Below are 25,129 nucleotides of genomic sequence, written 5' to 3' on the forward strand. Positions count from 1 at the left end.
GTCCCTGCTGTGAGTTTACTCAGTTCAACAACCAAAACTGAGCCTGTCTTATGTGCCAAGCTCAATGCTGGGCCATGGGGCTGAATCAGACGTGGTCCTTGCTGTAAAGAGCCAGAGTTGAATGGGGACAACAGACATGGTGACATCATTATGGTGCAAGGACAAGGGAATATAAGCAGTGCAGAGGGACACAATACCTTGAGAGTGTGCACAAAACGGAGTGATTAATGAGAGCTGGAGGATTTGGCAAGACTTCCTGGAGGAGGCACCTTTGAGCCTAGCACTTGGGATAGAAATCACAGGGAAAAAGCCAGTGGAGGAACGGGATGTACAAAGACACAGAGGTAAGGCAGTTTTCGAGCAGGGAGACTAGTACACCGTGGGGACAGAGGAGGGTAGTGACAGATTGCGTTGGGGATCACAGGCCCAGCTCTAGACTACCCATGACGCATCTCCCAGGAAGGGCTGTGTCCCAGGAGACAGCACACACGGGGCAGGTCTAGTTCAAAGTCTGGTTCTTCCCATGCTTACATGTGACCTTGTTCAGTGTCTCAATGTCCTCATCTGTAATGAGGATCATGATGCCTACTCTTCAAGGCTGGTGAGAAAACTGCATGAGTTTACATGTATGAAGTGTATTGCACACAAGAGGCAGTCCCAGAAATGGGGTTTCCTTTCTCTTGTTGGCTTCTGTCAGTACCCCTGACAGAAGCCCTAGTGGGTGTTTGTTAGTCATTTATATGATTCTGTGAATGAGATTATCAGAAAGAAGCTTTATTGAAAAGGTCTGGCAGGAATGGGGGGAGAAATGCATGACCTTGAGGACAGGAAAAGCAAGGAAGGAAACAAACTAGGAAGCCTGGGGAAGGGACGAACCTCACCAACTTCCCAACTTCGCCAGTAAACCACCTTGAATTCAGTTTATCTGTCTGGGGAAGCAGGAGAAGAAAGAGATGGGTTCCTGTCATAGGGAAGGTCACAGGTCACAGCCATGGGTGGAGAAGGGATGGGGGAGAAGTGGACAGGGCTGTGTATGCTACCTGCTGTCCAGTCACCTCCTGGACTCTCCTGCAATGGAGATGAGAGGAAGGAAGGAGGGAAAGAAAGTCACCACCTGAAGTAGTGAGCCATGATGAGCCCTGAGGTGGAATTCAGGGGCCTTAGGGTGGCCTCACTGTCTGGATTTCACAGGTGCCTGGAACGACAGCATTATCCCAATGGATATCAGAGTGCCCCAGGTGACAGGTGACACGTAAACCCTTAACACGTAAACACTTAATGCTTCAGTGTTACCAGTTTATTAGTATTTTTCCAAACCTGAAAAATTGTGAGAGTAAGTTGGAGGGACAGGGGTGGGGAGGCTAGGAAGTGTGACTTTGAGCAAGCTACTTCCCTTCCAGGGCTCTCAGTCTCCCCATGTGCACAATGAGAGATCCGGGTGCATGATCTCTAGGGATTGCACTTTTCGGTCTGTTCTCCATCTGACACTGGGGACATGAGAAGCGATGCAGGGGTGCTGGCCTATCCTTGGTACAGTCTGAGCATCAGGAAAATGAACAAAGCAGTGAGTATAACTTTTTTTTAAAAAAGGGGGAAAGTGAAAAATAAATCACAAACCGTTAAGGGGGTCTTGGCATTGCAGTTACATACAACCAGCATTCTTGCAGTCTGGAAAGCACTTGATTTGGAATTTTAGGTTAAATTAGCTCTTGTAAGTAAGTAGGACCACAAGAATCCAGCTTGGCTGTTCTGCTGGCAATCAGAGCCTAAGTCTCTGACAATAAAATTCCACATCTAAGATTCTATGACTATGATTCCAAGAGTGTAAAATTCCAAGATTTTCTTCACTCTTTTGTAGGTTTGAGATTGGGGGCAGTTGGCACTTCCTTGGGTGGTGCCCCTACTTTCCCCCAAGAACAGAGAACTCAAGCAAAGGTACTACTGATGGGCTTTATTTCAGGGAGTTTGAGGGCCTTTCAGACCAAGCTGGCCAAGGATGAGGCCTGCTGGAAGGCTGTTAGAGAGGCAAGAGAGAGCCCTGAGCTGCCAGGTGTAGACTACCGCCCTTCCCTTACTTGCTCCTTGGCAGCTGTGCCCTCTTCTCTAGCCACGGCCTCTCTGGAGGCAGGACCTGAGACCTACTCCAGTCAACCTAAGTAAAGGGGGCCTTATTATAAGGATAGAGCGTGGCTCACGGAATCCAAAGACAGGCTCTTGGGTATTAGAAAGCCACCAAAATGGAGGCAATTATCTTCTGTATCTCTTGGGAGGCTCCATATTATTTTTTCTGCATATTTGTACAATTTGGTCCTTCAATTCACAGTTTCCCAGTGGCCCCTCGCGTCTGCCCCAGCTGAATCAGGCCCTTTTGCCTCCGTGGGCACGTCAAACCGTCCTAGGGTCCTAACGTTTCCATTCCAATTCCCCAAAGAGAATCTGATGGGCTCCCCGTACCCACCAGTTTACGGCAGTGAAAGCTGGTGTGCAGCTCCCCGACCAGGTCCCATCACTTGTGGGCGGGGCCTCAACAGGGCGGGGCCTCAGGGACCTCCATAGGAGAACGCGCGGCGGCCCCGAGTGGGCCCGCGCCCTCGCGCTCCATGGTCTCGAAGAGCAGCCGCACCAGCGCCGGCCGTCCCTGCGCCACTAACGCCCGGGCCAGCCCCAGCATCTCGCCCGTGTGGCCGCGCCACACGCGCTGCAGCTCCTGGCGCAGGCGCGCCGCCGGGTACTTGTCCTGGGCGCAGCGCAGCCACGCGTCCACCTCGCTGCCCAGCTCGCCGTCGCTGAGCTGCGCCTGGCTCCACTGCGCCAGCAGCGCCTCGAGCAGGCAGCCGAAGCCCTCGGTGTGGCTGGAGCCCGCGTCGTCCAGCTCCACGGCGCGCTTGAAGCAGGCCGCCGCGTTGGCCTCCTCGCCTTTGATGCGCAGGCACTTGCCGCGCAACAGCTGCAGCTCGGGCAGCGTGGCGCCCAGCTCCGACTCGCCGGCCTTGGCCAGGAAGACCAGTGCCTGGTTCAGCGCCGCCTCGTCCACCGCCAGCTGCTCCTGCACAGCGTCCACGCCCATGTAGTAGTAGACCTGGGGTGGGGGCTTCGGGGTGAGCCTTTCTCCCCTGCCGTCGCTGCTCCCCGTTATTCCTTTCCCACACTTGCTGTTTTAAAAATTCCACGCATTCATTCCCACCCTCCCTCCCTCGACAATTATTCATCGCAAATTTTGGTGCCCCTCTCCGGGCAAAGGAGACAGGACTCTGATTCCAGTTCCAGCCCCATTGCTCTCGGCCATATAACCTTGAGCGGGGCAATCTCTGGGCCTCAGTGTTCTCATACATAAGATATTGTAACCTCTGGTAGTCATTCCGTGCGCATGGAAGGCACAGAAGGATACAGAATAATGGCCCACACTTTCTGAGTGCTTAGAAAGAACTGGGCCCTGTTCTGGACGCTGTAGGTGCATCATCTCCTATAATCCTCACCAATGCAGTAGGAGGCAGGTACTGTTATCAGGCCTGGGGATGCCCCGCGTTCCTCCCTGTGTCCTCAGTGCCCGGGCCTGGCCTGGCAGAGAGTTAATAGGTTTTTAGTCAGCTATTGGCTCCCCTAGCCAAGAGGCTACCTTACCTGGCCGATGTTCAGGTAGGTCTTGAGGCCTGGGCACACCTTGACCACCTCCTCGAGGTCGGCCTTGGCGCAGGCCAGGTGGTTCCTGTCAGGCATGCCCCCGAGCCCCATCTTGCTTCGCTCCAGGTCATGCAGGTAGGCTCTGACGTGGATCTGCCCACAGAGAGTCAGCTCAGGGAAGATGCTCCAAGCAAGGACCCTTGCCCTCTTTTCTATCCTAAATAAAGTTTTTTTTTCTTAACAGCAACTCAGGGAGGTTCTGTGGTGCAGTGGAAAGCCCCTGTGACTGGAACTCGGGAGTCCGAGGTCCTAGTCCTGTGCCAGCTTGGGCTAGCCACTCCGCTTTCTGGGCCTTAGTACACTGACCCCTCTCTGTACAATGAAGGGCGTTGGATGAAGTAAGAGCCATTCATTCATTCACTCATTCATTCAACAAATATGTATTGAGTGCCCACCATATGCCAGGCCCTGTGCTAGGTACTGGGGTACAGTGGTGATAAGACAGAGGAGGTCCCTGCCCTGGCAGAACATTCTAGTAGGGGAGATGATCATAAACAAGTACGTGGTACCACTTCAAGTGGTGACAAGTGCTATGAAAAAATAAACAGGGTGATGAAATAGAGGTGACTAGGGGAGGGGGTTATTTGAGATGGGATGGCAGCACCGATTTTGTGAGAGTCTGTGTAAGCAAGTAGTGTGGGAAGAATGGCAGGTGGCCCCAGCTTACAAGCATCAAATTACAAATGATTCCAGACCCTAGCTTTCATCACCACTTCCTTCCTTTTTCCCCACATTATTTGGAGCATTTAGAAAATCTAGAGGCTCAGGAGGGGTAGGGAAGGGGTGGAGAAGGAGGAAGTAAGAAAAAGGGGGTCATTGTCGTTGAAGATATTAATGCTTTATAGCCATTGGTGGGCTCTAGTTCTAAGACAGCTTCATGAGGTGGGGGTGGGGTGGGAGTGGGAAGCTCTGGCTTTGGAGCCAATTGAACTTGGCTGAATTCCAGCCCCTCCCCTTCTTTATTATCTGAAAAACATCTGAAAAACCAGTACACTAAGATCTTCCTCGGAGAGTTACCATGACAATGGAGAGAATATGTTCTAGCCAGGACCTAGCACATGGTAGGTGCTCAGTTCATTCATTCATTCTTTCAACAAATATTCATCAAGAGCCTGCTACGTTCCAGGAACTGAGGATATATAGTAGAGAGCAAAATGACAAAATTCCCTGCCCTCATGGAGCGTGTATTTCAACTGGGGGGAGAGACAATAAACATGATAAATCAGCAAATAGTGTGTTAGGGAGTGATAAGTGCTAAAAAGGAAAAACAAACAAAGGCAGGAGGACACAAAGTGTTGGTGAGAAGCTGACATTTTCAAGAAGATGGCTGCTAGCAGCTCCGCCTTTTTTTCAAGCCCTCCAGGAAGTGAGGGATGAAGCCAACTGGATATTTGGGAGAAGAGCATTCTAGGCAGAGGACCCGAGGCAAGATCATGCCTCAGGAGCTGCAAGGACCCCAGTGTGGCTGGGAGGGAGGGAGCTGAGCTGGGGTGGGTCAAGGTCATGGGCCAGGTAGGGCCTTAGGGTCACAGTAGGGACTGAGGCTTTTACACAGATGAGTTCCTGTCCTTTCTGTTCCTTCCTCCTCACTACGCCCTGCCTCCATCCTGGTGCCAGTCTGGTCATCTGAGTAGTAAGTGTGATCTTCCGAGCTACAGGGAGACAGTGAGCATACGCTACAGGCCAACCTGTGATGGCGTGAGGTTTGGATTCCCCCTAACGGAATGCAGGATCCTGGGAAGGTCACTGCCTCTCTGTTGCCTCATTAGTAAAATGACACACGTTTGGCCTCTCACAGGATCTTGTGAGAATTCAATCAGGCCATGAATATGAAAGCGCTGGGTGAAATGCAGAGTGTTACAGAAAGGTGTTATTATTTACTATCAATCATGAGTAATATCACTACTATTGATAATGATCACATCAACTGCCATGAAGGAACTGACTGTCTAGTACCTGCTGGCAAAATGATTATGTCATACAGACCAAGACCAAGGGAGCAGATTCGCCATCATGTCCCATGAAAGGTAGTGGAGAAGGCTGTCCAGCCTGGAGCAAAGCGAACTCAGAGCTCCAGCTCTTTGTCCCCAAGCAGATGGGTTCTGTAGGGGCTCCAGAGGGCAGATCTGGGACCAGGAGGGGGAAGCCAGAGGCAGGCAGCTCTCAGTTAAATGAATAATCTGCTGAGCTCAGTGACAATAGTGGACTGCCTCAAGCGACAGTGAGCCAGTTAAAAATATACCTAATAATACTGCTCAACCACTTATGAACTCTTACTATGTGGTCAGTACTGAGTTTTACACATGAGTCTAATTTAATTCGCATAACAACTTTGTGAGGCAGGTACAATTACCTCCAGTCTATAGAAGAAGAAACTGGGGCTCGGACTTTGGGCAAGAGTATTCTGTCTACAGTCCCGTAGCGTGTAAGCGGTGCTGTGGGATTTGAACCGAGGCCAGCGGCGTTGAGAGCCAGAGCTCTCATCTACGACATCAGACTTCCTCCAACATACCCTCTGCCTTTCACAAGCACCTCCCATGCTCCAGGCACCTGCTTTAGATGTTACTTCACTTAGTCTTCTGACAACCTTTTTATTTATTTTATTTTTTTTGTGGTATGCGGGCCTCTCATTGTTGTGGCCTCTCCCGTTGTGGAGCACAGGCTCCGGACGCGCAGGCTCAGCGGCCATGGCTCACGGGCCCAGCCACTCCGCAGCATGTGGGATCTTCCCGGACCAGGGCACGAACCCGTGTCCCCTGCATCGGCAGGCGGACTCTCAACCACTGTGCCACCAGGGAAGCCCCCTGACAACCTTTTAAGATAGATGTTATTATCCGTATCTTCCAGATTTGGGAATGGAGGTTTGGAGGGGTAAGTGGCTTGCCCCAAGTCCCACAGTGATGAGTGGAGAGGCCAGAATCCCATCCAGGTCAGTATGACTGCCTAAGGTTCTAATCAAAGAGGAGGCTGGCAGGTTGTTGGCCAGGTCATTGCAGAAGGGATGATCAGTGGGTGGGAAGCTCCTTCATTCTCTCACTCAACAATCTTAGAGAGCACAAACTGTGAGCCTTGATGACACCTAAGCTCCCTTCCACCATGAAGGCTCCCTGACCTCTGGGCTCTGGCCACAGGGTCTTGGCCCTTGTTCTCTGATTCTGGATGGCAGGATGGGGTGGAGCTGCGGGTAGACTCACCTTAGCCCTTGTGCAGTACGCCGGCCAGTTGAGCTCTGGATCTCGTAGGATGTCCAGGGCCATGTTGCAGGTACCAATGGCCATATCCTGCTTTCCGAGGAAGTGGAAGATTTTGGCCAGGTGATTCAGGATGGGGGGTTGGTCCTTGGCAATCTCAATGGCCTGGGTAAGGGAAGAGGTAAGAGCAAACCATTTGTCTGGCTGTTTGCCAGAACTGGAACCCCTTCTCTCAGTAAAGCCATATTACCCCAAAGATCTTATTCCTCATATCCACCACATCTTGGGACCCAACACTTTGGGCACAGCTCGCTGACACTCAACTCCTGAGAGCCTGACTCGCTGCCATGCTCTCTGCCATGTTCATGGGACATGTCCAGTGAGTCCCTCCAGACCCCAGGCAAACCCCTCTTCCTCAGACACGTTGCTGTGTGCTCCCCATTTTCCTGGGGCAGGTAGGGGGAGGGGCCAGAATCAGCCTCTACCTCCCCCAGACTCACACAGTGTTTCTAGCTGGGCACAGCACGTCCCCCGCCACCACCCCTATATTGTTACTGACAGCTGCCTGCCTTGTGTTTGTTGCTGCCCCTGAGACGGTGAACTCCTACAGGGCAGGGGCCCCATCTGTCCACCTCTGTGCCCGGCACAGAGTAGGTTCCCAAGGAGGGGCAAAGGCAGTGCGTTAAATTGGACACAACTCTCGGAACACACGTGAACCAGTGTTTATGCTCTGCTCTCACTAAGGTCTCTCACCAAGAAATTGCTCATTACTGACCAGCAAATGCTAGGAACGTGCCCCGGGCAGAGCATCGTGCTGACCGCAAGGGGAACGAAAATCACGGGGTCCCTGGCCTCCAGGAAAGTCTTCAAAAACTGAGCTAAGTGTGGAAACTGCCACAGAAACGAGGTGCCAAGAATAAGGCTTGAACAGCACTTTACAGTTTACAGTGAACAGTTTCATCCACTACCTCCTTTCAGTCTCTCAATAGCCTAGATGGTGGACAGATCACATAATTAACAGATAAAGAGGTTCCGAGATGGAAGTGACTTGTTTTAGGGTCACAGGGCCTATGGGCAGAGCTGGCATCCAGACCCCAGCTAACCTCGTCTTCTTTCCACTTTGCCCCCAGGGGTGTGAAGGGGAAAGGCCTGAGGGTGTATCTGGGAAATCGTGACTAGCTTAGAAGACAGGCCTAGGGAAGTGGAGAGGGTCTGACTCATAGGCCAAGAGGACAAGGGAGCACTTTGGCTTTGTTTGGGATGGAGAGAAAGGTCTGGAGTAAGGGCACTTCCTGAGTAAGGCAGGGAGGTGGGGATGACACCCAGAGAAGCAGCGGGCTCCAGGAGAGGAGGCTGAGGTGTCAGTCTCAATCTGGGTTCGTAGAGCTTCTGTGGCCAGGGGCACATACCTTGCCAAAGCAGTCCAGGGGGTCGGTCCCTGAAAACCCGCAGTCATGGATGCCCATGGGGGTGATGGAGAAGGTGTCCTTCCTCTCCAGCAGCATCCCGAGGTAGCACCAGGCCAGAGCTGGGGGTGAGGCCGGGAGAGGGGTCTCAGGCAGCAGCGGGGTGGATAGAGGGAGGGGAGCCACGAGGAGGCAGGGGGCCAGTGCCACCCCAGGTGTCAGCCCCCAGGAAGACAAAGGGAGGGGAAGTGGCATGAAATCACTGTGGGCCAGCCAGGGACCGAGAGAAACAAGGGTGGGGAGAGGGACGTGTGAGCGGAGGGATGAACAGCTTCAGTGCTTGTTGTGTTTACTGTGTCATGCGGGACACCCCGCTCTCTGACTCCAGCTCTCCCCAGCTCTGGAGCTCTGGTCCCTGTGGAAAAAGGACTCGACTCCCCTCCAGAACAGCCTTCCCTCCTCCCACCACAAAATGGGGAAAAGAGGCTGCAATGGCGAGAACTGTGTCTCTTACACTTTCGGTCACAGACAGGCCTGGACACGTGCACCTGGAGTGATCTGCAGGCGCCCGTTCACCTGTGCGAGGTGTGCGAGCTCCCTGAGGTGAACAAGGGAGTGGATGAGACAGAGGGTGAGGGACAGCGAAACAGTGCTAGAGGTGGGGACAGTGACAAGACTGGCAGGGCTGGTGGCGGGTGCAGGGAGGGCGGGGCAGAGGCTCCTCTCCCACCCGTCCCCACGGGTCCTGCCTTGGTGGTGGGGATCCGAGGACTTGAGGACTTGCTGGAGCAGGGCCAGCGTGCGGTTGAAGGCCGGCAACCTCTTCTGCTCCTCGTTGCCCAGCTCCAGGAAGATGCCATCTAACCTGTGGCAGAGAAGGGGACACGGCTGGTCAGCACCCTCCCAGCCATCCCCAGGGTGCCGCGAGTCCTCCACAGGCCAGTGGGCAGGGAGGGGAACTTGGGGAGCCCTTGCCACGCAGATGGGCTCAGCCATTTCTCCCCTGGCTTCCAGGCCCCATCTCTCCCCATCCCTCCCCACCATCCCCACCATCCCATCCCCAACCCGTAGCCTGACCTGATGAAGAGCGTTGCCATGGTGAAGTACCAGCCCCTTTTTTCCTCCTTTGGGATCTAGGGAAGCAGAGAATGGCTTGTGCTGCTGCTCTTGAAGCATTTGGGACATTGTTCATAGACTCCCATGCTTTCCCTGAACCCTGAGAAGCAGCAAGTACACTCTTGGTCATAGTCCTGGCTCTGCCACTGGCTGGCTGGGTGACGTTGGGCGAGTCACTTCACTTCTGTGACCACAGAGGATTTGACAAGATGACCTGTGTGAATGCCCCGAGCAAGGTGTCCATCACAGAGCAGGCATGGCGTCCATTTCCTTCCCTCCCGTCTTGCCTTCCAGGCTAAGCTCCTCTCCCCTTGGCTCCCCGACCTGTGCCCTGGATCCACCCCTACTGCAGGGCCCACACTCCACCAGTCACCTTCTCTCTCCCCCGCTTCTCCCCTTTGGTGCCATTCCTCAGCTTGCACCTTCCTGAGAAAGCCCCTTTGGGCATGTTAGTGAGTTCAGCTGAAGCCCAGGACCCCACCCTGAACTGTTTTCCCATTGTTTTTCTTGCCAACTTTGCTGTGCATTTAGACTGACTTGGGCACCAGATAAAATATTTATGCCGTTATTTATGGGAGTAGCTGCTCCTGCCTTGGGAAAGAATTTTAATGAAAACTGATAAAACCCCCAGTGCATATCGGCGGCTCTGCCTCAGGCTCCAGCCCCTCCCTCCACATTCATCTCCTGTGGTTGATCTCCAGGCTCCATTCTGCACTCACCACCCGCCACCCGCAGAGGCCTTCTCAGCTCAGGGCCCCTATTATCCCTCCACCCCACCCTCAGCAGCTAGGATGAAGCATTCAGTCCAGCAAGCATTTCTATGGTGTGAGGCATCTACGGTGTGAGGCCCAACTATGATGTGTTGGGTGCTATGGAGCTGTGGCACTGAATGGGACCTGCACCCTGGCCCACATGGGCTCACAACTCGGTTGGGGAGACCATAAATAATGGGGTTTGAAGGAGCGCCTGCCATGTGCCAGGATCCTGGCACTCATCATCTCAGTCTCACAACAACCTGTGAGGTAGGTGTCATCCCATTTTACAGAGGCACATATTGAAGTTCAGAGAGGCACAATGACTTGCCCAAGGTCACACAGCATGCAAGTGTCAGAACTGGGATTTGAACCCCATTTGTTAGTCTCCAAAGCCCTTGCTCCCCTCATTACACTGGCTTACCCATAACTATAATATGAAGCAGGGTTTGATCAAGGCTGAGAGGGGGATGCAGACAAATGCCACAGGATGAAGAGGCCACTTCCAGCCAGAAGATTCTGAGAAGGTCTCATAGAGGATGGGCTGTAAGGTGGGCCTTGAATAGCAGTGGTATTTGAGAGGGTGAGGTGGGGGACAAGGGCATTCCAGACGGGGGGCTCAGCACGGATACGAGTGGGCAGCTGGGGAGCATGGGGCACGGTGAGTATGACTGGGGTGTGGCGAGAGCTAACGTTGCCAAGTTAGGCTGCGACTGCTCTGGGGTGGCCTTGGATGGTTCGGAGGAAGAGAGGAAGGGGGACCTGTGAGTAGACCTCAGTGAGCAGTGTGATTGCCCGTAGGGGAGTGTCTTGAATGCCAACCCAAGCCAGGTCTGGCAGGAAATCCAGACCAAAGACAAAATTAGAGCAGAAGGAACACCAGGGGCTATGGGAGGAGGTTTCCTACATGATCCAGGGGGACCCCCAAGACTTCTAGAGGAGGACGTGCTGGAGCAGGGTTCTCAGGGACAAGTAGGAACCAACCAGGTGGATACAGTGAGAGAGGGCATCAGATGGAGGGCACATCATGTGCAAAACCTCAGAGATGAGTGAGCAGGTGTGTTGGGGGCTGCATGCAGCCCGGAGCGGCTAGAACCCCAGTTGTAAGGGGCGAGGGGACGAGCCAGCAGGGGAACATCAGGAGGGGCCCCTGAGTGTCAGGCTCAGGACCTGGAAGTCATCTGCAAGGCAATAGGGAGGCATAGAAGGGGTTAGAGGTGGGGAGTGCCAGGATCTGGTGTGTTTTTGCATCCATATCACCTTGAAGAGTTATCCTGTTACTTAGGTTGGAATACGTGTATGGGGGCTTGGCTGGGAACAGGGCTGTCTGGAGGGGAGAGCGGCAGGACCCAAGGATTAAAGGGCATCCTCGAGAGTGCAATGGAGAACACTGGCCAAAGCAAAAAGCTGGATGGGCCGCCAGATGACCTTACCTGCTGCATCTGCACGGGACCTGGGACATGGGAAGGGGACTCAGATTCATGGGGCACCTACTGTGGGCCAAGCTGGCCAAGGACCTTGACATAATGTCAGCACTTGTCTGTGTGAAGGACCAAAGGCACGTGTGCCTCAGTCTCCCTGGTTGCCTGTGGCTGTGATCTCGTGACCTCTGGCCCCATGCCTGCTTTGAGGTTGGCCAGACTGAGTCATGGTGGGGAGACACAGAACTTGCTCCCCCTTTCAGGCTCCTGACAAGGAGATGTGACCACAAGTGACAGCAGGTATCCTAGACTAGGGGAGGGCTGCAGTGCAGAGAGCAGAGGCGCGGGTGGCCAACAGGTCTGGCCACAGGAGGGGTTGACCCTGGGTGGTTGTGTTACTCCTCAGAGGCTGTGTCCTTACCTGCAAAGGGGCATTGTGAGGCAGTGACCGTGCCCATAAATCTCCATAAACGCTTGCCCCCTTTCTCCTGGTTTGGGTTAGAAACGTGCAGGGTTAGGCATGTCTAGGAGGCTGCTTTGCCTTATTTCAGTTCTAGGTGGGGCATCGAGGTCTCAGGCTCTGGAGTCCGGGGCTACCCTGCCTCACCCCACTCTCCACCTCTCCACCCACCCCCACTGTGCTCCTAGGGCCTCACATGCCCCGTGGGGTCCATAAGTCCCCAGTGTTGAAGAGCAGTGTGTTGTCCTCAGGGCTCTCCCTGGTTCGTAGCCACTTTCTTGTTTGGTATTCAAGCTGCAAGAAATTAAGTTATGTGTCCAAATCACACAGTTAGTACATGACAGAGTTGGGACATAAACTCATGCCTTCCTAGTCCTAGCCCAAAGCCTGTCCACAGCACTCAGTTATCTTGATCAATCAATCCCCTTATTATGTCTTTGAGAACACTGAGACCACAGAGGTGAAGCAGCTTGCTCAGGGTCACACACTGGTTAGTATCAGGACTTAAAACCCAGTGGTTTCACCACCATTCTGATAGTCTTGTAAGTCAAGCCTGGTTATGGTTTGCACTAAGTAAGCAATACTACCACCTGGTGGCAGAGTGCCTAAATTGCAGGGGCAACTCCTAAAGGTTAACTCTCCTCCTTCCCTTCTACTTGAAGACTAAAACTGATTTTCAGAGAAGTAGTTAGCTGAGTGACATCTCTATGACAAATCCCAAATGTAGCCCCTCCTCAGATCCCACTTAAGAGTAACATTTGCAGGGGGGCTTATGGGGTTGCGAATCAGGAATGGAGTTAATGGTATAAACAGACCTAGTTTGAAGCCTCACTGTTCTTGGGTTCCAATCCTTCATCCCTGTGATGGAGCTAGTAGAGAGAGACCATACATTTTGCTGTGCAATTCTGGTACTAAAATGGGCTGTCTCTTTAAAAATCCTTCTAGTTGTAACTGAAGCAGCAGCTGAAGCTGTTACCAGGGGCAACCTGGCAAGCCACGGTATGCTAAATTAAATTAAACAGGCCTCTGACTACCCCCTCTCCTCCTCTCTCCTGGAGAATGAAGTTGCTGTGAAACCTCTTATGGCTGCAAGGAATTCACTTCCAGAGTTGATCGCTCCCAGAGGCAATATATTTGGAGGCAGCCTGGGAGGGGCTGACAGGACCTCTGCCAGGAGAGGAATATTGACTGAGGGCCTCCCCGTGTGGGCTTTGGCAGGACACCCCGCCTTTTCTCTTGTTCATCCTCATCAGGACCCCATGAGCTGGGGGTTCTGGGGTCTATGAGGGGGCACTGGCCAGAGCGTGAGCCCGCTGAGGCTTCAAGCTGGCAAGGCCCAGGCACCAGCACTGCCCTTAAGTAGCTGGTTAGATCCTGGTACTAGCTGAGGGTGAGATGAGGCACCGACTTCAGGCAAGGGGTTCTCAGGACATCTCCCAGATCCTCTGAGGCCTTCACCGGTATTTCCCTCATTATAGAGATGGGGAAATGGAGGCTCAAAGAGGCAGAGACATGCCTACTTCATCTGATATTTCAGGCCAGGTCTCTGACTTCAAGTGCATGTTACTCCCACAACACCTCACTGCAAGTGTTTGTACAGTGCTTACCATTTACAAAGTGCACTCACACCGATGCCACATGATCCTCAGAAAGCCCTTTGTGGAATGTAGAGTGGGTTATCATCACCCCTCTAGTACAGATGGGAACACTGAGGTGAGAAGACATCCTCAAAGATGACACACAGCCAGTGTGAAAGCCTGGACTGAGACCTGGAAATGCTGCTTTTTTAGCTATACTAATAATAATGCATTTTATTGAGCACTTACTATGTACCAGGCACATAATTTACATGTGTTAACTCCAGGGTTACCTAGGAGGTAGGGACTACGATTATCCCAGTTTTACAGAAGAGGCACCTGTGGCCCAGAGTGGCAGAGCTAGAAGGTAGCAGAGCTGGGGACCCAGCAGCTTAGCCTCAGAGTTCCTGCACCTGACTACCCCAGACGAGTGGTCCTCGAAGTGGGGTCCCCCGACCAGCCGCATCAGCAGCACTTGGGAATCTGATAGAACCACTGCACTAGAGTCTAGCACTGCAGAGAGCCAGGTGAAAATGGCAGGCCAGTGCATCTCTTTTTAAATGAGCAAAAGGATCAGCCGTTGTGATCCTCTGGAAGCCTGAAGATCCACGCTGCTACAGCTGGGTGGGTAACTGACAAAGGTGGGTGATCTGGCAGTATCTGCAGAGAATATCAGGATTAGGATTAGACATTACAGAGCAGGTTTGTGTTAACTTGGCAGATATAAGGATGGGTCTCAGCTGGCTACTCCATTTACTTCAAAAGGTGGTCCCCACAGAAGGAAATGTTGCAGGGCTTAGCTATTTTAGAGGATTTCAATAGAAGATCTCAATATGCTAATGGTTTATGAATCTATATGTGTCTGCATAGGCTATACAGAGACCTTATTGGTTCTTAAGGAAAATGCTTGCCTTGCAGTTTGAACTCTGCCCCTGTGGACGTTGTATTCTGTGTGTCAGAGTCAGTTCCTGAAAGATGACTGATCCTCTTTCAGGGGAGGGGGGATGAGAAGGAGGAAAGAGAATGAACATTTCTCAACCATCAACTGTCCACTGGGCACTTTCGTGCATCATGGCACTGAATCCACCCACACAGCAGCCCGAGAAGGTGTAATGTATCCTCCACCTTTTACAGGAAACAGAGGCTAAGAGAAAAGCCGCCCGGCCAGCCCCACAGCCCAGGGGGAAGTGCCAGGATTCAAGTTCAGACCTGCCTCCCTCCAGTGCCCCTGTTCTTTCCACCTCGTCAGGCTGACCCTGTCTGTGAAGGCTGACGCTGCAGAAATTAAAGTCACCAGGTGACAGGTCTTAGGACCATGCTCTTCCTGCTCAACTGGAATGTCCTCTGTGATGACACAGAGCAGCCTCGGGCTCTGCATGCGGAGCTCCAGCCCCAGCCCACCTGGCTGGCCTGGCACCCTTGGGGGTCTGCCCCAGAAAGGCTGGGCAGGGGTTTCTCCTCATCCAGCTCCTGCCTCGGTGGGGGTGGGGAGTAAACAGAGGGTTGAGATTGGAGTCCCACCCCTGCCTCTACCTCCCCCAGGGTTCCTTGAAAGTCCGCTGGCCCAGCCTGGGCCTCAGCTTCTGCATCTATAAGCAGGGATGATCGACTGGGTTTGCCTGTGTCACAGGCACATGGGTGGGAGTGATCAGTGCGACTGGGCAGGGGGGATTGGGGGGGTGGGTGCTGTGCCATGGTGGTGAGTCACCTATTCAGCCCTGGCTGGGTTCCCTGCATGGTCTTTGTGGATTTTAAGAGTGGAGCAGATCGACTGCAGCTCCCCATTGTCACCCCCTTTCTGGTCCTAGGTCTGTCACGCAGACGCAGACTCTGTGAGCCAGCTTTGCTTTGCACTGGTTCCACAGACTCGCAGGACTGAGTAGAGCCACTTCTCTATTCCATGGTCCCTAGAGAAAAGGGACCCTGTCCAGTCCTGGGTACAAATCCAGCTCTGGCCCCGGGTAGGTCTGAAGAAGTCCTGCATTTTCTCAGCCCCTCCCATGGGTCCGGGCTGTATGCACCCTTAACACACTCTATCTTTCCTCCTGTGAAGAAGGCAGTTGGGTCAGATGATGCTACAGGCAACTTTGGCTCTGGCATCCTGTATCAATAAGGAGGGGAGACCCAGTTCCCAAAATTGCCAGGTGTGGAGGGAAAGAAGCCAGCAGCAAATTCAGAAGGTGCTGCTATGCAAATGTGAGCAGCACCGAGGCCATCAGAAGGTTGGGGCTAGAGTATCAGGAAACCCGTCCCTCAGCCTGGGCTTTATGTCGGAGAGAACTGAGTTCAGTTCCAGCCAGCCACTCATGGCTGTGTGCCCTTGAGCAAGTTGCTACAGCTCTCTGAGCCTCAGTTTGCTCATCTGTAGAATGGGGTTAATAACAGTTCAGATTTCCAAGCATTTCTAGGAGGAGCAAGTGAGATAATCTGTGAAAAGCACACAAGTGCACAGTCCCTAGCTAATCGTCCAGCATCATCCAAATCAAACCACTCAGATTTGTGGAGCTCTGTGTGTGTGTGTTTGCAAGCACCATGGGAGGAGAAACCCTGCCAATGATCTCAAAAGTTGGAGATCAACTCTAAAGTCCTCAAAACACCATGCCTGACATTCCCCAAGCTGTGGTTTCCTACCTCCCTCTGTGTATTTATGTGTTTTCTTCTGCCAGGAGGTTCATTCCTTCCCCCACTTCTCTATTATCAAAGTCCTTCCTGTCCCTGAAATCACCCTGGCCACCACCTTAGTCCAGTGACAGAGGAGGAAATGTCCACCGTCCACAGAGGACTTGCCCACCGTCCCACAGCCAGTCGGGGTAGGGCTGAGGCAAGAACCCAAATCCTGACCCCTGGCTCCGAGTGGGGTCTTCCCCGACGTCATTGTTCTTTTCCCAAAGTTGGTTCTGGGCTGGGCTGGGCTGAGGGCGAGCTCAGGAAGGGGCAGGAGGAAGTGGGAGGAAGCAGAAAGAGGGCGGGGGCTCACTTAGAAGGAGTCCTGGCAGCCCCATCAGGGATGAGGATGAGAAGGACGCGTCCATCAAAGCTCGCTGGGGCTGGGCCTTCCCTCCATGACCCTAGTTCCTCCTCCCACACCCCTGCCAGGCTGGTACCACTGTCCGCATTTCACAGAGGGAGACATGGACCCTCAGAGAGGTTACACAGCCAGCCCAGGTCACCCAGGGCATCCCTGCAGCCTGCAGATTCCCACAGCAACACTCTCACCTCGGTCCCAGCAGCGCATCTGCCTGCACCGTGCGCCCAAGTTGTCAGGGTTTGGAGCTGGGGGACGAAGGGGAGAGGGAGAAAGGGAGGCTGGGGGAGAGAGGAGGGCATGTGGGAGGCGGAGAGCTGTTGGGGGGGCAGCTCCTTGAGGAATTCCCAGGTCCTGGGGCTGGCCTCCCCGCTGGCGGCACAGCTGTGTGTGTCTGTGTGTGTCGGTCCTTCTTACCAGGCGACTCTGTGGATGCCTGCACCTTTGTTTGTTTGTGAGGCCGGCTGCTGGGCCTACCAGCACTGGGCCCATCCCCGCCTGCCCCAGCAGGCCAGGTGAAACCTGGATGGCCTGTGTGCACCCGGTCACCTGGGGTGAGTCCCCTCCCTGAGCCTGTTCTATTCTCTGTGCAACAGGGAATCACAGTACCAGTGGCAGTGTGTCTGTGAGGTTTGAATAAAAATCAGATGTGCTGGGCTTCCCTGGTGGCACAGTGGTTGAGCGTCCGCCTGCCGATGCAGGGGACACGGGTTCGTGCCCCGGTCCGGGAGGATCCCACATGCCGCGGAGCGGCTGGGCCCGTGAGCCATGGCTGCTGAGCCTGCGCGTCCGGAGCCTGTGTTCCGCGACGGGAGAGGCCACAACAGTGAGAGGCCCGCGTACCGCAAAAAAAAAAAAAAAAAAATCAGATGCGCTAATGAACGTAACATTCTGAGCTCCGTGCCTGGCGTACAGGCTGGATCAATGGCACCCACTGTGGTGGTGTTTCCTATTACCACCCTGAGCCTGCTCTGGGCCAGCAGCAGGGGTGAAGGATCTGCATGTGTGTGTACCTGTGCGTGTGTGTGCAGGTACGTGTGTGTGTGTGTGTGTGTGTGTGAAGCCACACAATATTCCGGGAAAAGGGGAAGAAACTCAAATGATTGAGTTAGCTTGGGACAAAGATATTACTTTTTTAGAGAAATATAAGTTCGAGTTACTTTATTTTAGAAAAATAATGGGGATTTTAAGACTAAAAAACTGGGCTTCCCTGGTGGCGCAGTGGTTGAGAATCTGCCTGCTAATGCAGGGGACACGGGTTCGAGCCCTGGTCTGGGAGGATCCCACATGCCGTGGAGCAACTAGGCCTGTGAGCCACAACTACTGAGGCCTGCGCATCTGGAGCCTGTGCTCCGCAGCAAGAGAGGCCACGATAGTGAGAGGCCCATGCACCGCGATGAAGAGTGGCCCCCGCTTGCCACAACTAGAGAAAGCCCTCGCACAGAAACAAAGACCCAACACAGCAAAAATAAATAAATAAATAAATAAATAAACTCCTACCCCCAACATCTTCTAAAAAAAAAAAAAGAAAAAAAAAAGAAATTAATAGAGTCGATAAAGCCCTTGAAAAAAAAAAGACTAAAAAACCAAATTAAATTTAGCAACAGTCACAAACCCCTCTTGGGTGTCCAACCCCGTTCCAGACACGGGGTGGTAGGTAGAGATAGAGGGTCGCCCAAGACAGAGGGCTCACCCTCTAGGGGGCAAGACAGAAACCACTGTTATAGAGCAAAGCTGAGGGCTGTGGTGGCCAGAGGGTGGGCAAGGTGAGGGGCTGGGCCCCAACATGATCTACACTCTGCCTGGAGCCCTTCACGGTCTCTTGCTTAATCCTCACAGCAACCCTGTGAGGTGATGTTAGAATCCCACCTTGCAGATGAGGAAACTGAGGCTCAGAGATGTGAAGTGACTTGTCCGTAGCCACCTGGTGATGGAGGCAGAATTTTAACCGGGTGTGTCTAACTGCAAAGTGTTTGCTCCTAATACCCACTCAGCCTGGAGACTCCACCAAGAATCCATCTGTGAGTGTGTGTGGAGAGGTGACGGGGGTGGGGAGGAATGACAGATAAAGCAATCTGCCTCATCATATTTTTGTAACTTGAGGACGAGGAAAGGGAGGGAACGAAGGGCTGAGAGGAAGGCACAGACACTCGTCCACAGACGTGCTGCTTATTTTTGGATTATGGGCTGAATTACTAACTTTTGTAATGTTTTCTCTTGTAATTTTCGTTAGCAGATGAGCAGCCATCATTGGTTCTTTGGCTGCTCTTTACTCTTTGAGCTCCAGGGGCTCCTCCTTGCCTGGGACAGTCCCAGCCCCCTCAGGATGGAAAATCTCCTGGAGCTGCAAGGTGGGTCAGACTCCTGGCCGCCCACCCCCAGCTGTGCTCCTGTGGGTGGCGACCCTCTCAACTGGAGGCCCCTCAGCGGCTGCTCTGCTCTCCCCACTCCTCCTTCCCTGACCCCATGCTGACTTCACCTCTGCCCTCATCCTTCCTATCCCCCCACCACTCCCTATACCCGGCAACCCTCTCTCTACTTCTCCACACTTCCACTCTAGATTTCCAGGAGGTGGCCGGTGTGGGGGGCTCCCCTCCCCATCCTGCCGGCCCTCTGCTTCACACTTATTGCACCCCAATTCTCCCACCTCTCCAGAAAGAGCAAAGGCTTTGGAGTCAGAGTGGCGTAAACTCAGCTGCCACTTACTAGCTCTGTGGTCTTGGGCAGATTACTTAGCCTTGCTCTGCCTCAGTTCCCACATCTGTAAAATGGGATCAGGGGGTTCTTTTGAGGACTAAGATGAAGTCCGCAAGGCACCCGGAGAAGAGCATTCATGAATATTACTGTGTGAAGGTGGGCATTGTGTGAAGGAAGGTTTTCAAGGGGAGGTGACATTTGAGCTGGGTTTTGATGGATGGAGTTTGCTTTCTAGGCAGAGGGAAAAGTTCCTGCACAGGCAGCTGTGAAACAGCACAGCATGTCTGGAGAAGTATGAGAAGTTCAGAGTCCCTGGGAAGTAAGGTTCAAGGGAAGTAAGAGGAAATGCAGCTGAGAGGAGGGCAGGAACCAGACCTCAGAGACCACATCAGCAGTTCCTCAGGGCCACCACGTGCTCTTCCCCATGAATCTTCTGGCTGCCCTCTTTCCAGGTCTCATCCCCTGCTCCAGTTCAGTTGTCACTAAAGCCCCCACTGCAGGACCTTTGCACACACCACGCCCCTGCCGGGATTGCCCTCCTCTCATTCCTGCCAGGACACTACTGCCTCTTCCAGAAGCCTCCCTCAGTCACTTGTGCTGAAAGGAAGTGTGTCCTCTCTGAAGTTCAGTTACTGTCACTCTATCCCCAGGACCTGGACTTGCCAGGTCCCTGCTGACTCCAACACGGGTCCTGATGTCCTCGAAGTGCACTTCCCTTGTCAGCCTCTGGCGGGGGGCGGGGGGGGTCCTGTTTTTGGTTCAGAAACTATGGTCTCTGGTGTACAGCACTCAGAGATGATTGTCACCTGGCACAGGCCATGTAATGAACGCCTGTGACCTCAGCCAGTCATAGGCACACCTCTGACATGCCCCTTTGGCCCCCACTCCCAGAGAGGGGGCTCAGGGAAGGCTAGTTACTGAAGGAATTAATGTTTGCTCTTCCCTTTGTCCATGAGCTTCTAAAAGGCAGGAGTTCTTAATGATAGGGCCTGGCACACAGTAGGTGCTCAATAAATGTTAAGATGCTGAGCATGTGTGTCTCAGACATGCCCAGAATTTACCAGTTTATGGGCACTTTTATCCCATGATTTGATTGGATAATCATAGTAAACTGAGGCAGAAATCACTATTGTTTAATGTTTATAAAGCAGACACTGAGGCCAGAGATGAAAAGTGACTTGTACAAAGTCACACAGCAAAATAATAAGCGACCTGGGTGCTTGAACCCAAGCCTCCTGCTCTAACTATACAAAATCATCATTGTCATCCTGATTGTGACTATTTCTTGAGCATCTACTCTGTGCCAGGTACTTTATAAGCATGATCTCTCTTAATCCTCAGATGATGAAATGGGGGAACTCCAAAACCCCACTTTCTCCTGGGATTGGGGGGGTAGGTTCTGACCACAGACACTGTGCAGACCTGGGGAGCAGCCGCTGGGCCAGGCCCAAGGACACAGCACAGGCCACCTCCCACCTGAGACAGTCAGCTCCCTCCCTGGAGCACAGGGCAGTGCCCTGCTTGACACTCTCTCCTCTGGACGGTCACTGAAGGGGATGGTGCGGCCCCCACTGTGGCTGGGCAGACCAGCAGCAGGGAGGGAGGAGTTGGCCCCCATTCCTTCCCTATGCCCAAAACTTTGCCTCCCTGCTCACCTCCTCCAGGAAGCCTTCTCCTGAGAGCAGGAAGGGACCTCAGAGACCATCCAGTCCCCCCTCCCTCACTTTCACAGATGGGGAAACCACCACCCAGACAGGAGAAGGCCCCACTGTGGGTGGTTGCAGCTGAGATGAGAACCCAGGACTTCTGGCTCCCAGTCCAGGGCTTTCAAGCCCTGCTCTGAGACTGTGACCATACTCAACATACACCAAGCTGGCCACGCCTTCCACTGAGGGCGGCTGGCATTCAGGGCCTTGTGCTTAGGCTCTAGAACAGGAGACCTGGGTTCCTTTTGGCCCCAGGGGATAGCCACAGCTGCACACAGTTTAGGGGGGAGGAGGCTCTCCCAGGTCAGGAGAGGCAGAGGTCACCTGTGATCCTGCTATTTCTGTGCAGGCTCTGCTCCTCATTTTACGGATAAGGAATCCTAGGATACAAGTACTATTGTTATCCCCATTTCATAGAAAGGGAAGCTTAGTCATGCTACGGACTAGTTGGAGGTGAGAGCGTGGGGAACTGGGATTTGGACCTGGACTGTCTGACCCAGAGTCTACCGTGTTAACCTCCACCCTACCCTGCTCCCCTTAAGTCAAGTCCGTGCCTCCCACCCAGCACTCCCTGAGGTCTTGACTCCACGTTTCCTCTTATGGGGGAGCCATAAGCTTTGGTGGAAAAGGCTCCAAGGGAGTGTGTAGAGGCTTTGTGAATGGAGCCATCCTACCCATGTGTGAAGCCTTGTTGTCATTTAACTATCACAAATAATCATCATTATCAGCTCAACCCTGCCTATGCTGTGCCTTCAAGGAAAAGTCATGGTACCTCTCTGAACTGTGATTTCCCCTTCTGTAACAAGAGGATAATGCCTCTACATCATTTGTCTGTCATCCAATGCAGGCAGCCTTTGGGATGGCCCCCAGTGATCCCCACTGCCTGGTATTCGTGTTCTTGTGTAACCCCCGCTCTCTGCCTGGAGGCTAGACCTAGTGACTTGATTCTAATGAAGAGAACATAGCAAAAGTGATGGGATGTCCTTGTGGCAAGGACCTGAGGAAAGCCTCTGGCCAACAGCCAGTGAGGAACTGATTCTCCCAATAGCCATGAGTGTGAGCTTGGAAGCAGACCCCCACCCCACCGCCCCCAGCTGAGCCAGCCTTCAGATGAGACCACAGCCTAGAGGCACTCAGCTAAACCATGCCTGGGTTCTTGAGCACGCAAACTCTGAGACAATCAGTGCTTATTGTTTCAAGCTGCTAAGTCTCAGAGGATATTTGTCATACAACAATGGGTATCTAATATACCTAGCATTTGTCTATTTAGCTCCGGGCCTTATGCTACTACACATACATTCACTCAAGATGCATTTACTGAGTGCCACTGTGTCCAGGCACTGGCCAGGTGTTGGCTTTACAGTGGGAAACCAGACAGATGTTGTCCCCACTCTTGAAGATCTCAAGATTGAGGTGGGGAGACAGACTTGTAAATGGACAGTGTGAGCAGTGCTGTGGGAGCCCAGGGGAGATGCCTGACCCAGCCTGAAAAAGTCAGCGGAGTGGATGCCTGAGAGCGAGGACAACCTTCCAGGCAAGGGTAGAGCAAAGGACACCTCCGAAAGAGGCCAAAAGAGTGGCAAGGTGGGCTGTAAGGAGACCTGGCCCACGAGGAACAAGGGGAAGTAGACGGTGGCAAAAGCCTGGTTGGAAGGGGGAACACGGCAGAGGGAAGGCAGAGAGCAAGGTCACGGAGGGTCTCCAGTGCCCACCGGAGAGCCTGGGACTTACGTGCCAGGCAGTGGGGAGTCACTGGGGGTTGTAAGCAGCTGACGGATATGGCCAGAAGGATTGAGCAACATGACACTGGCAGCAAGGGTGGAGGAGGAGGCCGAAGGGTCAGGCCAGAGGGCAGGAACCCAGGCAGGGAATGATGGAGGCTGGGCTGTCAGGGGGAGGCAGGAGAGGAGTGGATAGACCCTGGAGATATGAGGAGGCGGAGCGGGCAGGATCTGGGGTCTGAGTTGATGGCTATGGTGCGTGAGGGGGAGAGAAGAGGCAAGAATGCTGCCTGTTTCTGGCGGGATGTGGAGCTGTGCCTTATACTTAGGTGGGTGTGGACAGGTGCAGGGACAGGTACTTGCTGGGAGGAGCAAGGTGAGAGGGATGAGTTGGTGTGTGGAGTTTGCAGTACTGCCAGCAAAGAAACTTACGCAGGCTAACCCGCTGGGAAGTGGGGCCACGCCCTAGTCCGGCAGAGAAAAGCTACAAGCCTGGTCTAGGACCCAAGGTGGGAGGGGCACGCTGGAACGGTATTCCGGAAGCCAAAGGGCCAGGGTTCGGTGAGAATTTGGAGGCCAGGGGCATCCCTGCAGACTTTAGGGGCCGCGACCCCAGCCCTCCCAGCCTGGGGAGGGGTCACCCACCTGCTGCGCGTAGCCCAGCGCCTTGTCATAGAGCTCAATGCCGGCCTCCAGCACCCGCGCCCGCTCCTCTGGGCTGGCGCAGCCCACGTCGAAGCCGTGCGCGTAGCCCTGCTCGGCCAGGCAGCGCGCGGCGCGGAGCGGGGGGTCCCCGGCGGCCCCGCGGTCCCCCGCCAGGCCCATGAGGCCGGCCAGCCGCGCGGCGCACGCCTCCTCCTCTTCCTTCTGCCCCAGCCGCCCGTACACGTGCGCCAGATTGGCCCAGGCGTTGAGGTTGCCCGGGTCCTTGCGGGCCACCTCGAGGAAGCTCTCTCGGGCCTCGTCCAGCTCCTCCAGGTAGAAGGCGAAGGCGCCCAGGAGGTGGCGCACGGCGGGGCGCTGCGTGGCAGCCGCCAGCACCAGCTCCTGCCGCAGGCCGTCCCGCTGCAGCTTCAGATCCCGGGCGTGGAGAGAGGCCGGCGAGCGCGGCTCGAAGTTCAGCTGCATCTCCAGGTGGAAGTGGCCGGGGAGGTAGTCCAGGTCGTCGATGAGGGCGTCCAGCTCCTCGGCCTCGGCCTCGGGCTCCGCCATCGCTGCCCCACGGCTCCCCCGAGCCTTGCTCCGGAGGCTGCCGTGGATGGGGGCGCCCCTCAAGCGAGCCCGGCGCGGGAGGCAAGGGTCAGCGCGCAGAGGCCCGGGGCGCAGCCACCTCCCATCCCGGGGCGCCGCCCGCCGGTGGGTGGGTCAGAGCGTCGGCTCGGGAGCGCCCTGTGGGTGTTTACGCTTTCTATGCTCAGCGGCTTTTAGACGCCCGCATTGCACAACCAGGTGTGCCTGTTAGGTGCAGTGCCAGACGCGGGGCGTGTAACCCCCGGTGCATGGCAAAAGGCGTGCTTTTACTCTCTCTGCTCAGGAGATGAGGAAACTGAAGCTCAGACGAGGAAAAGGACTTGCCCAGGTCACAGAACTGGGTGTGCCCAAGCAGTCCTGGAACCCAGTTTGCTGAACCCCAAAAGGCCAGGCCCTTCCTCCTTGAGCACTGCTCCAACCTGTGCGAGCTCACTGAACAGGAGGGTCAGGCCTGGCCCTTCCAACCCGGCCCCCAAGCCACCCTCACTCCTGCTGCTTTCCCATCCCCGCCACAGTCCCTCAGTGTTCTCCTTCCTCTGAATGGAGCCTGCCCCCTCCTGCAGCTCTTCCTTTGGCTTTCTTTTTTTTTTTTTTTTTCGGTATGTGGGCTTCTCACTGTTGTGGCCTCTCCCGTTGTGGAGCACAGGCTCCGGACACGCAGGCTCAGCGGCCATGGCTCACGCTCCGCACCATGTGGGATCTTCCCGGACCGGAGCACGAACCCGTGTGCCCTGCATGGGCAGGCAGACTCTCAACCACTGCGCCACCAGGGAAGCCCTTTGGCCATTATTTATCAGGCTTCCCCACTTGGGATTCCTCTGCCTCCTCTCTGCCCTGCAGTCGGCCCCAGTGGAAAGACAGGGCTCCAGGTGCTGGTTCTAATCCCTAATAATGTGTGACCTTGAATGAGTCGCTGCATCATTTCACACTTTATTCTTTCCTCATCTGTGACATGAGGGTGACATTCCCTCCCCAGGGCTAGCGTAGGTGTGGTGGGTAAACCTGGTAAACGTCACTCTGGATAACTAGCAGCTCCCACCCAGTCTGCGTTCCATCTGTGGCCCAGTTGTCTTGCTCTTGCCAGTCTTCCCCCAGGCCTGGCATCAGTCCCCCATCCACCAGAAG

General features: G+C 54.2%; 1 protein-coding gene across 1 annotated transcript; it reads right to left on the reverse strand.

Moving 5' to 3' along the window:
* Positions 1-1,944: 1,944 nt before the first annotated feature.
* Positions 1,945-23,965, reverse strand: TTC22 (tetratricopeptide repeat domain 22; the record flags this gene model as incomplete). The annotated part of the gene is given in 8 exon segments (XM_079696440.1): positions 1,945-2,578; positions 2,581-3,079; positions 3,622-3,774; positions 6,876-7,037; positions 8,282-8,400; positions 9,019-9,143; positions 9,356-9,411; positions 23,399-23,965. Coding segments are annotated over 8 exon segments (1,719 nt in total). The 3' UTR covers positions 1,945-2,540.
* Between the last annotated feature and the right edge of the window lie 1,164 nt (positions 23,966-25,129).

Source organism: Hyperoodon ampullatus (assembly GCF_949752795.1).
Source record: "Hyperoodon ampullatus genome assembly, chromosome: 2".
Classification (NCBI taxonomy): domain Eukaryota; kingdom Metazoa; phylum Chordata; class Mammalia; order Artiodactyla; family Ziphiidae; genus Hyperoodon; species Hyperoodon ampullatus.